Below are 13,939 nucleotides of genomic sequence, written 5' to 3'. Positions count from 1 at the left end.
CTTTATGACCACAACTACGACAAAAACTATAACGAACAAACCTAAAATCAAGATATCAATGCAGATATATTACTGGATATGTGTGAATCAAGTTCGTGATGATGGCACTTGAAGTTTGTCACTGCAATGTTACAATTAGATCATACGCTGAATAAATGTGGAAAAGAACTAAAAGCGGCCTGTAGGGTCTTGACATTTTTCCAGAATCGCTTCAGTGTCAAAAGCCATATACAAGTCTAGATCGACCACCATACAAAGAATAGTAACTATGCTGGGACCTGTTGTTGGCATCTCTACTCTGTATTCAATACAATTTAATCAATGTTATTTCACTCATTTAATGTCGCTTCCATGAATATCGAAAATATATAGACTTCTGTTTCCATAATATACTAGTATGAGTATTGTGTGAATAAGACATATTTCAATAACTTGTTCTATTAACCTAAAAATGACACTGGGGGTAACAGGCAACATGATTTTATACCACATGTGTACTACAATTTACCGAAAAAAGTAGGAATGGCCATTTGTAACATTTTCACGAAGATAGATGAATATCCAAATTGCCCGGGAGCACTTGATAACATCTCTTCTTATCTCGTGGCTTTAACTATATCATCTTTATCATGATTTACGACATTCTTATCCAACATAATAATCATGGGAATTTGTTCTATGCAGTGCATCTTTGTAGAATAGATTCGCTAGCATGCTCATTCTGACGAACCATTTATGTTCAAGGGTTTCTATTAGGTTTTCCCGTTTGTTATCATTGAACAGGAAGATTTGTAGTTTGCTGAAAATTATGTTTATGTCATCAGTATTGCAGATTCCCGCTATTTCCTGGTTAGTCGTTATATAACTAAACGTGTTCCTTATCGGGATTACTATTTATTTTGTAGATTGTTTTACTACCTTTAATCATTTATTAAAATATTTTGAAGTTTCCCTTGGTCAATACATTAACTCACCAATTCTCTGTCAACAATTTTACAATTGCAAGATTGTGTTTTTAAAACTGAAAATCAAATAACATAACATAAGTTGACTATGACTACGTTATGTGGGAATTTTCAATCTAAAATCAGGCATTATGGTGGCCTCGCTGCACATTGTACAAATATCATTCAGACATAACAATAGACATATAAGCCATTCACTCATTTTATTACATGTTGCTAAACAAATCACAGTATATACAGGATTCAACTTAACATTTCATTTCGTATTCGGCACTTCTTCATAGTCGCTAATGCCACTTTCTTGGGTTTCTGGTTCATTTTGATACATTGGCCGATTGTTCAGTGATTGGTACACGTCAATTGAGATACCAGTAAGATTTAACGATGTATAATTATCTTCCTCTAAATTTATCTGTGTTGCCGGGTCAATATCATAATTTGTTGTACGATTTCTGTATTGAATATGAAAATACAAAATGTATAGAACATTTTGAATTAGAGAAATGATACATCAATATATTCAAATATGTATTTTAACATACTCATAAAAACGAAATATTTTTCAAACTGTTTGTCATTGGTCTTACCGTAATTTTCGACAGAGATACTGTGCGAAAAACGTCACACTGGCTCCCAATAAAAACGACAGTACTGTACTGACTGCAAGGATATCTATCAAAAGAATATCGTAAATGAATAATTTTGCTGAAGTGAATTTTTGATATTGTTCATTAGAACTTAGGTCAAAAAAAGAAAAATCAATCTAACAGGACTTTACCATTTGATGTATTTCCCAGGTTTTTATATCTTTTCGGATTGTAAATTCCTTCACAGAAACCTGCACACATCGTGCATGATAAGTTGAATTTGTCTGATATATCTGATGTATTAGTCTTCTCTGTTTCTGTTGAGTATTCGAATGAATAAGCCGTCGACTCCCTGTGAATCTTACTATGGAAAGATGTTGGCGTATAGGTTACAACCGTTTTTGTTGGAATGGCTGAAAATAAAAATAATGCAAATTGGATACATACATCAAACCCTATTGCTTAACTCTAGTTATTATTATTATTATTATTATTATTATTATTATTATTATTATTATTATTATTATTATTGCTAACTCACCTGAACACTGTGGTTCTATACCAACTGACCAACTACTAGTATCCATACATTGTTTATATGGTGCACCACTACCACTATGATAGTAACCATCTACACATTGATAGTATACAGTGTTTGGATAGGTATAGTCAATATTGGTATGGTAGGCATTAGAGAATGACGGTGGAACACCACAAGATACAGCTAAAATGATAACAATATGCTGATTTTGAAATGGACTAGACTTTACTTTGTGGTTCTACTCCAATTTACACACTACCAGAAAACATACATTGTTTATATGGTACATCACTTTTACAATGATAGTAACAATCTACACACTGAAATTAAACATTGTTTTGGTAGGTATAGTCAGTATTAGTATGGTAGGCATTGGAAATTAATTATGCCACACCATATGATTGAGCTGAAATAAAACACTATGCTAATATTGTTGAACCGAATCACTAAATTGCACATTGTGGCAAAGCCAACTAACCAATTACCAGTTCCATATTGGGTCATCCCAGGATAGAGCTGTGACTAACCTGTACATTGTGGTTCTATACCAACTGACCAACTACTAGTATACATGCATTGTTTATATGGTGTACCACTACCACTATGATAGTAACCATCTACACATTGATAGTAGACAGTGTGTTGATAGGTATAGTCAGTATTGGTATGGTATGCATTAGAGAATGATGGTGGGACACCACATGATACAGATGAAATAAACACAACATGTTGATGATAAACCGAATAAATGTAATAGATAAACTGTCAGTATTCACATATCGTTTACACATTGTACCGATATTTCTATGACATTATGTATTTACATTTTGAAAGTATACTTTTTATCGGTGTTAACAGCATCAATTAGGTAGGAACTGGAGAATGATGGTGGTACACTGCATAATGTAGTGTTTTGATGTTAAATTGAATAACTTACCTGTACATTGCGGTTCTATACCAACTGACCAACTACTAGTATCCATACATTGTTTATATGGTGTATTACTACCACTATGATAGTAACCATCTACACATTGATAGTATACAGTGTTTGGATAGGTATAGTCAATATTGGTATGGTAGGCATTAGAGAATGACGGTGGAACACCACAAGATACAGCTAAAATGAGAACAATATGCTGATTTTGAAATGGACTAGACTTTACTTTGTGATTCTACTCCAATTTACACACTACCAGAAAACATACATTGTTTATATGGTACATTACTTTTACAATGATAGTAACAATCTACACACTGAAATTAAACATTGTTTTGGTAGGTATAGTTAGTATTAATATGGTAGGCATTGGAAATTAATGATGCCACACCATATGATTGAGCTGAAATAAAACACTATGCTAATATTGTTGAACCGAATCACTAAATTGCACATTGTGGCAAAGCCAACTAACCAATTACCAGTTCCATGTTGGGTCACCCCAGGATAGAGCTGTGACTAACCTGTACATTGTGGTTCTATACCAACTGACCAACTACTAGTATCCATGCATTGTTTATATGGTGTACCACTACCACTATGATAGTAACCATCTACACATTGATAATATACAGTGTGTTGATAGGTATAGTCAGTATTGGTATGGTATGCATTAGAGAATGATGGTGGGACACCACATGATACAGCTGAAATAAACACAACATGTTGATGATAAACCGAATAAATGTAATAGATAAACTGTCAGTATTCACATATCGTTTACACATTTTACCGATATTTCTATGACATTATGTATTTACATTTTGAAAGTATACTTGTTATAGGTGTTGACAGCATCAATTAGATAGGCACTGGAGAATGATGGTGGTACACTGCGTAATGTAGTGTTTTGATGTTAAATTGAATAACTTGCATGTACATTTTGGTTCTATACCAACTGACCAACTACTAGTATCCATACATTGTTTATTTGGTGTATCACTACCACTATGATAGTAACCATCTACACATTGATAGTATACAGTGTTTGGATAGGTATAGTCAGTATGGGTATGGTAGGCATTAGAGAATGATGGCGGGACACCACAGGATACAGCTGAAATGAAAAAAAAAAGTTTTAATTTTTAACTGAGTAACTAACCTTTACATTGTGACCAACTGCCAGTATCCATGCATTGTTTACATGGTGTACCATACTATGATAGAAACCATTCACACGCCATCTGTGCAACTCAATTATATCATATACACATAATAACACATTAAATGCGTTGCTTCGTGCATTGCATTGCTTTGATACTTTTCCCTACGATTTCCTATGTAACACCGTCTTCAGCTTTAATTACGAATTATACATATTGTGGAAGCTACTATTTTTCAAACTAAGTCGAATAAAATTTACTTCAGAAATTAGAGGGTGGTCCAGTCTTATACAAAAAATATTGATAGAATAGGTGGCTCTTTAAGCGTGACGTTATGTCGTACCAGAAGCCTTCTCTGGTGGCTTGGTCACGGTGGCTGATGATGACACCAAGAGTTTAGCAACCCGCTCACGGAAATAAATGTGAAAACTATTGTTGAGACCACATTCGTGATAGGTTATGCATCCGCCATGTCACACTGGAACTGTTGTCATGCCTGGTACAATTTGCGATGCAATGTGCCAGCTCACTAGGCTGCCATTTTTGTTTCATTCATGATGCAGTGAGAAGGGCAATGGTTAATTGGTACCTACTTGATGTGCCGTCATTGTCGTCGTGTCACGCGTATTATCATAGACACAAAGATTGAAAAAAAGTTCACCAAATCTATTTCTTATTTGAACCATCTCACAAGATCCTTTTGTTTTTGGGCTCAATTGCACTTTCCTGATTTATTGATTTCCATTCAAATTAAAAGTTACTTTTATCAATTTATCTCCTGATGCACACATAATGTTGATGCCACAATAGGAACGGAAATGTTCTAATGGCTAACCTGTGCATGTAGGTATATTATTACTCCACTGTCCATCATCCTGACACGATATGAGCCTTTCTCCAATCAATCCATATCCTGATTTACAGGTAAAAGTGATGACGTCACCATGGTTAAAAATATCACTGTGGTGTGCAGATGAGATGATCAAGTGATCCGTGACTGTGGGTGTTGTGCACAGTTGCAGAGATGTATCTAAAATATGAATTCAAAAATATTCGTGACATAAGTTGAATGAACTTCAAATAATGTAGAAAATTTGCAGTGTTTTGTTGATCGTTTAATACCTTGATAAGCTATAACAAATCCTTTATCTGTGCTGCTATGATTTGAGAAAAACTGAAGCCATAATGCATTGCTGGAACTGTTGACTGTAAGAACCCCTTCATAGCTATTTATACCAGTATAATTAAGCAATATTGTCGAATGAACATTTCCATCTCTGATAGTCAAGAAATCACCACTGGATAATTTCATCATCAGTATACTAAGTTCGATGATATTATTGTCTGATACAGTTATAGTCCATATACATGAGTGATTAGGAGGATATAAACCAGGAAAGTTTGGAGAATATATATAACCAGTATCAGTAGTGTAGTCTCCCCCACATGCACCAATATATGCTGTAAAATATAGAGATATTGACATATCATATTACTTGTACGCATTCTATGAACAATAAGATACAGGGTTATTTAAGACCTTTATGCATATCATAGAATACTTGCATAAAGTGTTGTGGGGTGAATTCGCTCGATCGTTAAGATAGGTTATATATTTTATGTATTGAACATGACTGTATCGTCATGGTTATACAATTTCATCATTATTTCAATTTCCAAGTCTGTCAAAAAAAATATACAGATTTTAGTCGCACATATTGATGTTAAAAATAAAGATTTTTATAAGATTAAAGTGACATACTTACTATCATATACATCAAATTGCCAATCACCTGCACATGCTTGTTTGTAAGGATCAGTTCCAGTATCACCACTACATTGTTGACTACCATATTCTGTATACTCATTTATCATTTCTCCAGGTATAGCTTCTCCATATCGCCAATATTCAGTGTTTTCATCTCCACAGTAACATTCATCTGCACTCGACAGAACTGCTATTGATTTACCCTGCTCTCTACAAATATTTATACATGTAGGAATGTTAACTTCACTTGCAGGAATCTCCTTCTTAGTAGATACAGGAAACACTCTCATTGGATCTTTTTCTTTATAGCGACCACGAAAACCTGGAACTAATAGTTAACACGTCATGTAACGTGTCAACAATTGTATTTTTAATAATCAATTTGAAATTATAGCAGATATAAAATACATTACTGGTACATTACATACTAAATGTATTACAATAATATTTACATAGCAAGTGAGTTTGGTCTGATGCCCAGTAAGAATCACTCAACTATATTGTACAGTCATTAAATATTGAATATTATATAATATATACCACAATATTACTCACAGTAGCAAGTGACTCCAGCCTGATACATAGCTGTACATGTACATGAATCAATCCAATATATTGTACAGTCATCTAGTGATGTGGATGATACGTCACAGCTGATATTACATGCACTCACTGGCAGAACACTGACACCAAACTCACTGTTCTTCCACAGCCACATGACATCGACAAAACCTGAACATGACATTGGCATAGAGTTGTTCAGTTTTCTTTTTTCAGTGAGTCTACAGATTATTACAATTTTAGTCACGTTCGGTAAAACAAACCAGAATATCTAAATGCGTTTAATGTGTTCTTATGTTCTATTCCTATTTAACAAGTATTAGTACTAAAAACTTCATGTAGATTACATAAATATGCAGAAGACCGATATTCCGTCATGATTGTGAATAAAGATATAATTTGAGACATATACCCAGTTGTTTGCAAACTGTTCTTGCTTCCATCAGATTCCATTGCTGTGTATTCATCGCACATATAAATATCCATTCACCATTGTTCCTTCTTACCTCTACTCTTCCTTCAAATGGCGTTTGTCCACCCGAAAGTCGGACGTCAACTGAAATATAGAAATATTTCTACATCAAAGTCGTTGTTTAGTGATTAATACATTTTGTAAAATAAATGTGATTGGTTTGTCATTTGTTTACTTTATATATTCTTTGAACTATTACACGTGTGTCAATGATGATTAATATAAAACCACAATAACACATTTATATGATCTAATTGTTCGCTTTAGTGTAATTTAATATCGTTTTATTTTAGTAAGAATTAAATCGTCTGATTTATAATTGACGTTAGTTTCAAAGATACGTTTTTGAATTCAACAATATTTTCTTTAAACCACAGTAGCCATAATGTTCCTTGCTAACAATAATGATACTGTATTGTTTCATGCAGTGTGTAATAATAGCTCACTAATATCATCTTATCAAGAGAATGCAACATTTTCAAAAAAACACTTCAGTAATTATTAAAAACAGAAATATACTGGGTGATACGAACGTGACAATTTGATATCTTAACTTTTGTGGAAAATAGTTTTGTGGTCATTATTAAAGTTTTTGATCAGTGGAACATAATTTTTAAAATAAAATTCTTGATAATATAGTACCAGAAGCAGTAGGAAAAGCGATTTTCCTGTATATTCTTTTCAACGCCTACTGATAATATACCCACGTGTTTGAGGGTTTTATGATGCATTTCCTTCCTAAGGTTCTTCCACCAATTGCATTGATTTGTCAGTGTCATATCATATAATATAGCAGCTAGTGTCTAATTATTACAACTCATGTTCAATATTATTACGCCGATTGCTCACAATACAGTTGCTTGAGAGTCATGGAAACTGTGACTAATGACCACCGTTGAGATTATAAAAAAATAATGACTCGTGCAGTGATCCTACTGCGAATGCGTGCTTCATTTGTTTACATTATGCCATCATCATCCCGGTGTGGGACCAAAGCTTTGGTTCCACGACAGTTGGGATGAATAAAATGAAAGAAAATATTCAGCCCAGAAAGCTACTAAAGCTACGCCGCTGTGTTTTGAATGTGTTGCAGGAAGAAGAACACTTGCCTCAATTTTGAAGATATCAACAAGGAGGAACTTGCATCGCTGTTGGTATTGTTTTACACTGATGTTCGGAAAATAAACGCGAAGTACAGTTATTAACACGACACATGTTGAGTATACGGAAAATTGATAAGTTTTGTTATGCTAACAATAATTCAACCCATTGACCTGAAGAAGCTCACTATAGCGATATTATCAGCACTGAAAAGTATAGAAAAGTATAGGTCGGGAAAACCAGAGATAATTGACCACGGTTACGTCGTCAGATGGCCCCGAATATATTTACAAGGTAACCGATGAGATGGACAAATATCATGGAGTTAATGACGGCATTAGTGATAAGATTGGTGTTAATCACATTAATGTCGTTTCAGGTAAGTTTATTTGTATTAATTATTGCTGATTTGTAATAACAACGAACACAATTCTTTCTTTTGTTCTGTTACACCGAAATTAAACTATTAATTTTATTTTGTGCCGATCAGGTCTAGGACAATCATGAGAAATTCAAATATCGTTACCACCAAACATTAATTTTAGCAAATTTAGTAGTAAGGCAATATGATTTAACAATACACAATAATTGTTATAATACGAGTTTCCATTAGAACCCCATCTCGCGAAATTCCCATTTCACAACATTTACACTACATAACCAATGTAAATTCATATACAATTTGTTTTTTTTTCTCTCGATTACCTTTGCAAGAGTCGTGTACTGATATCAGTGCAATTGTTAAAACTCAGCTGAACGGCATTAGGTAATGACATTGTATATATGACAAAAGTTTGAACGTTAAACGCTTGGTGAATTATAGCCTGCAATTCAGTATTTGTCAGCTACACAACTTGAAATACATTCTGTGCACGTACACGGTAATATAACAATAACGTGGATATAATGGTAACTGTTGGTACCATTGAGGTGAGGTAACAAGAAAGTGTCTGAAAATAGGCATTCAGATACCTTTAGCTATATTGAATTACCGTAGAGTTTGAATAGGTGTATTAGTAATAACAGAATCTGAACTGGAAGCTTCTAGCACCGTGTCTGCATCAATAGTATTGATATTTCAACGAAACGTGACCACTAATGAATACGATACGATTAATATTACACGATATTATAGCATGGTATCTTCATATTCACAAGCTAGAAGCGTACACGGAAGGCGTAGTGTAAATTAGAAATCACTAAAGCACTTCATTAGAACTATATTGTGTTGTCCATTCCATACAAAACCAATAGTGCCACGTCTGTAATACGGTGTATGCTGAAACAGCAAAATGAACTTACCTTGTCCATTAACGGTGGCAAAAGTGCCAATACTAACAACACATAGTATTATGACTGACACATGTAGTTCCATAATATTATACCCTGCACTGTGTTTACACATAACTTACGCTGTCTCGCGGTAGAACTAATAATGGAAAGTACAATGACGCATTCATATGTAAATAAGATTAGTAGTGCAGTTGCCTTCAGCGCAGGGTCAGTCTCCTAGGGTATTATCAAGTAAGGATTCCCAAATGTTTAATTTATGACAAACAATATAACCAATTTATCATAACAATGAATACAAAAGGCGATAAACACATTCCATTGTTCTTTTTATTCTCAGGGGAAAAACGCCATCGTTCTACTTAAATACAAAATCTCTGTAAAACGCTTCTGTGACGTCAAAATGATGTATGTGGGTGATGGCAATGTTGTTCAAGTCAACTGTGTTTGGTCGGAAAGTCTTTTGTTCATCTAGTATGTTAAAATCATAATCTTCATTGATGTACGACTGCAGATCAAAACAACTCATTCAAGGCCATCATATCACAATTGTTTTATGCCGTGGAAATATTTTGTCATTTGATGGCGCAGTTTAGAGGAAAGATGTATTGTACTTCTTCTTCAAGCGCATCGACTCATCGGATCGAAAAGCATACAGGTGAACAGCTAAGACTATGATTGAATTGTCGTGGATTGAAAATAAGCGGGCAAAAATTACTTAAAGATAGAAAAAGCGATTAAACGTGTTTTCGTTTGATTTCTCTTGCCATATTCCCAGTGACATTTTTTCTATGTAATTAGATCCCCCCCCAAATAATCTTACAGTCACCATAAGAACATTTTTTGGTAGCAACCACCTTGTCTAATATGTGTAGAATAGTTAGGTTGGGTGCATAAATTGATGCTAATGAGACAGAATAAAACGTAAGATGTAGTTATGTCAAACGATATAGTCGTCCGCATTTCAATAAATTATTATTATAGTGTCGAAATGGAAACTCTGACCAACGCTATTACGTAACCAAAATTGTCCTTTCGTTTAGGGCCGTATTATCTTCTAATTGCAGCGAATTAGCAAATCTGCCCGTTCCCTTTAGTTTGTGCCTGTTGCGAGATGAGACGGCAATATAACGTCGTGAGATTGAGTTGAAAGCGATAACGTAACAAGAACGCTGGTTATCACTGAGAATATTATTTGTATCAAGCCATTTCACTATTCTTTTGTTAATAATAATTGTAAAAAACTTACCGAAACAACTCAATAGGGAAATGCCACGATAATTAGTGGTGTCGTGTATGTTACCTTTCTTTAAAATTGGACAAATCAGTGCGTTTGACCAGGTCTCTGGGAAATGCCCACTATTCAAAATCAAATTAAAGACCTTTGTATAACACTTGATAAGATCTTGATTACTATTTTTGAATAACTCATTTCTAAAGCCATCAAACCCGGGTTGTTTTTTTAATTTTTAATTTATTTATTGCAGCTGTCACTTCCTCCGTACTAATCTCCATATCAAGTTGTACAGTATCAATATAATCTTGTCGTGTATTATCATGAGTGGGAATTTCAGAGCCCACTGTCTCGGACACTGGCACTTTACTCAAACGCTCAAAATAATTAAACCAATCTGTGTTCGAAATATTTGGGTTTGTCCCAGTTTCTGACTGGGTAAGCCTACGAAATTTACCCCAAAATGAATAATCTTTTGAAAAACAACTTGATTCCAAATCAATAATTTGTTTTTTTTCCGGTATTCACGCTTCTTCCGTTTCAGCATTTTCTTATAAACACGTTTTGTATTCGCCAAAGTACAGTATACCGTTCGATTTGTCGGATCCCTATTTATGTATTTATAAAGTTCGTTGACCTCGCTTCTCATTTCCTTGCACTCAATGTCAAACCAAGGTTTCTTTATAGTTATTTTTCCCCCACGCCTTTTTCTCTATCATTGCAGTTTTCGAAACTTTGTGTAAGATATTCTCGATATCACACAGTGCCAATTCAACCCCATTTTTGTCAATATTATAATTATTTTGTTTTCAATTCATTAATCTCAGCCGTTATTGCTGGTGTATTATATGTTTCGATAAAATCTGCCCGACTTTCACCCCTCAAGTCATACATTATCGCCGCATGGCTTTCAGCATCGAACACGTTTCTATCCTGATACTTATTTCCGATTTCCTGTTCAGAAAATTCACAAAATACCACCGTTAATATTAAAAGTGAATGGTCAGAATGCCGTGTGATATCACCGACCCTAAAGTCTTTCAAAAAATCACCTGTTAACATCGAATCAGAAACCATCACGTAATCAACTGTACTGACACCTAATGCTATGCCATTACGTATTTGGAAACATGTGTATTTCCCCGGTATGTCTGTACCAAATCTTCCATTCAAAATTCTCATTCTAGTACTAATACACATATTTAACTCACCTTATTTATTAATTACTTTGTCACTATTTTGACGCAATTCAATTGGGTCATCAGTGACGTAATCGTCCGGCAATGGTAAATGATTTGTTCCATCTAATTTAACATAATCACACATGTTTCCAGTTCTGGCATTCATGTCCCCACAAATGATTACGTCACCCTGATCATTGTATTTACATAGTTGTTGTTCAATTGAGCCGAATGTTGTAATATTGGCATTCCTAAGTACGTTACCTGTTGAGTTTTCAGGTACGATGTAGGTGAAGCAAATAAACAAATCTCTAGTTCTCCTGCTTTTTTGTGCCGAAATTCTAAACCAAATTAAATCATCGTTACTTTCCACTAATTCCATTAGATTTGCAAACTCTAATCGAATCAAAATGAGAAAACCTCCCGCTTCCCTCCTAGCCCTTTTGTGTTTCCTACTCCTATGAAAAGTGTAGGTCACGTACCCATTTATATCGACCTGCTTTTCTCTAGGTAGCCACGTTTCACTTAAACATAAACAATCATATGCAGCTATACAACTTAAAAACTCGTCATCCTGAGTTTTATCACCCAGTCCATGTACATTCCAATACCCGATTCGTAATTCAAAATCGTTATGTACGTACGTATGAGTCCCCCTTACGTTCTAGTCATCGTTCTTCTCAGTTTCTTTATTCCTTCCATTTTGTACTTTGTTATAAATATTACCATCGATATACAATTTGTCGGCGACGAGAAATGCTCTTTTATTATCACGACGGGCTTGTTTAAGCAATGGCATCAATTCACGTCGTTTTTATAAATCTCCCTGGCTGTAGTCTTCTCTTACCGAATACGCAGTATCCTTCAGATTTCCCGCTGATTATCTAACTTTCTCGCGATCTTTATATCTAACAAATCGTGCAATTATTCCTCTCGGTCTATCTCTACTGCGTTGGCCATGTAGCCGATGAATCCGTTGAAATTCAATTGCCATGGCGTCTGGCTCAGGCTCGTCACATATAAATTTCCTTAGTACCATTTCTGTATCCTCACCTGGTTGCTCACCTATTTCATAAAATCGTAAGTTTTCACGTCTAATATAGTTATCAAGTTCGTCATTACGATAATTGACCTTTCTTAACTCATGTGTTGTTTCGTCGAGTTTCTTTTGTAACACCTGGATATCGTTCTGACTAAATTCCAACGAAGCCACCACGTCATCAATTCGTTTGTCAAGTTTTCCTAAATCGTTGGCAATACGTTTTACCTCAATTTCTGTATTATCCAGTTTATCAAGTTTGTCCAGTTTAGACAATATTGTATCCAATTTAGGTTCATGTTGAGTTCTATCAGTTGCTTCAGTCTGAGTAGTTACGTAATCATCGTCTTCTTCTTTACCAGCACCGCCATTGTCTGTACGTGGTCGAAGACCATCGCGTTTGCTTTGCTTACCTTGTCCTGGCATGGTCAAAATGAACGGTTCCCAGTCAAATTTGGTCAGAAGAGCTGCGTTACAACTTCATATATCTTTATGACCACAACTACGACAAAAACTATAACGAACAAACCTAAAATCAAGATATCAATGCAGATATATTACTGGATATGTGTGAATCAAGTTCGTGATGATGGCACTTGAAGTTTGTCACTGCAATGTTACAATTAGATCATACGCTGAATAAATGTGGAAAAGAACTAAAAGCGGCCTGTAGGGTCTTGACATTTTTCCAGAATCGCTTCAGTGTCAAAAGCCATATACAAGTCTAGATCGACCACCATACAAAGAATAGTAACTATGCTGGGACCTGTTGTTGGCATCTCTACTCTGTATTCAATACAATTTAATCAATGTTATTTCACTCATTTAATGTCGCTTCCATGAATATCGAAAATATATAGACTTCTGTTTCCATAATATACTAGTATGAGTATTGTGTGAATAAGACATATTTCAATAACTTGTTCTATTAACCTAAAAATGACACTGGGGGTAACAGGCAACATGATTTTATACCACATGTGTACTACAATTTACCGAAAAAAGTAGGAATGGCCATTTGTAACATTTTCACGAAGATAGATGAATATCCAAATTGCCCGGGAGCACTTGATAACATCTCTTCTTATCTCGTGGCT

General features: G+C 34.7%; 2 protein-coding genes across 3 annotated transcripts; both read right to left on the bottom strand.

Moving 5' to 3' along the window:
* Window positions 1-1,149: 1,149 nt before the first annotated feature.
* LOC146731525 (uncharacterized) lies at window positions 1,150-3,128 on the bottom strand. The gene is made up of 4 exons (XM_085493392.1): window positions 2,094-3,128; window positions 1,744-1,965; window positions 1,553-1,637; window positions 1,150-1,417 (listed from the first exon to the last, which is right to left on the bottom strand). Exons 1-4 carry the CDS (start codon window positions 2,137-2,139, stop codon window positions 1,222-1,224), a joined length of 549 nt encoding a protein of 182 aa, XP_085349518.1. The 5' UTR covers window positions 2,140-3,128; the 3' UTR covers window positions 1,150-1,221.
* A 105-nt stretch (window positions 3,129-3,233) lies between these two features.
* Window positions 3,234-9,516, bottom strand: LOC146731524 (scavenger receptor cysteine-rich domain-containing protein DMBT1-like). 2 transcript variants are annotated; one of them, XM_085493390.1, is made up of 7 exons: window positions 9,401-9,516; window positions 6,938-7,081; window positions 6,520-6,696; window positions 5,963-6,292; window positions 5,319-5,657; window positions 5,032-5,226; window positions 3,234-4,150 (listed from the first exon to the last, which is right to left on the bottom strand). In XM_085493390.1, the coding sequence occupies exons 1-7, from the start codon at window positions 9,501-9,503 to the stop codon at window positions 3,891-3,893; spliced, it is 1,548 nt and encodes a 515-aa protein (XP_085349516.1). In that variant the 5' UTR covers window positions 9,504-9,516; the 3' UTR covers window positions 3,234-3,890. The 2 variants fall into 2 exon arrangements, with proteins under 2 accessions (XP_085349516.1, XP_085349517.1); XM_085493391.1 differs by having other exon boundaries at window positions 5,990-6,292.
* Window positions 9,517-13,939: the final 4,423 nt, after the last annotated feature.

The sequence above is a fragment of the Saccoglossus kowalevskii genome, chromosome 18 (genome assembly GCF_978046115.1).
Source record: "Saccoglossus kowalevskii chromosome 18, keSacKowa6.1, whole genome shotgun sequence".
In the NCBI taxonomy this organism is placed as follows: domain Eukaryota; kingdom Metazoa; phylum Hemichordata; class Enteropneusta; family Harrimaniidae; genus Saccoglossus; species Saccoglossus kowalevskii.
The sequence above is the reverse complement of the archived record's forward strand: the minus strand, read 5'-3'. Positions and strand labels throughout refer to the sequence as shown.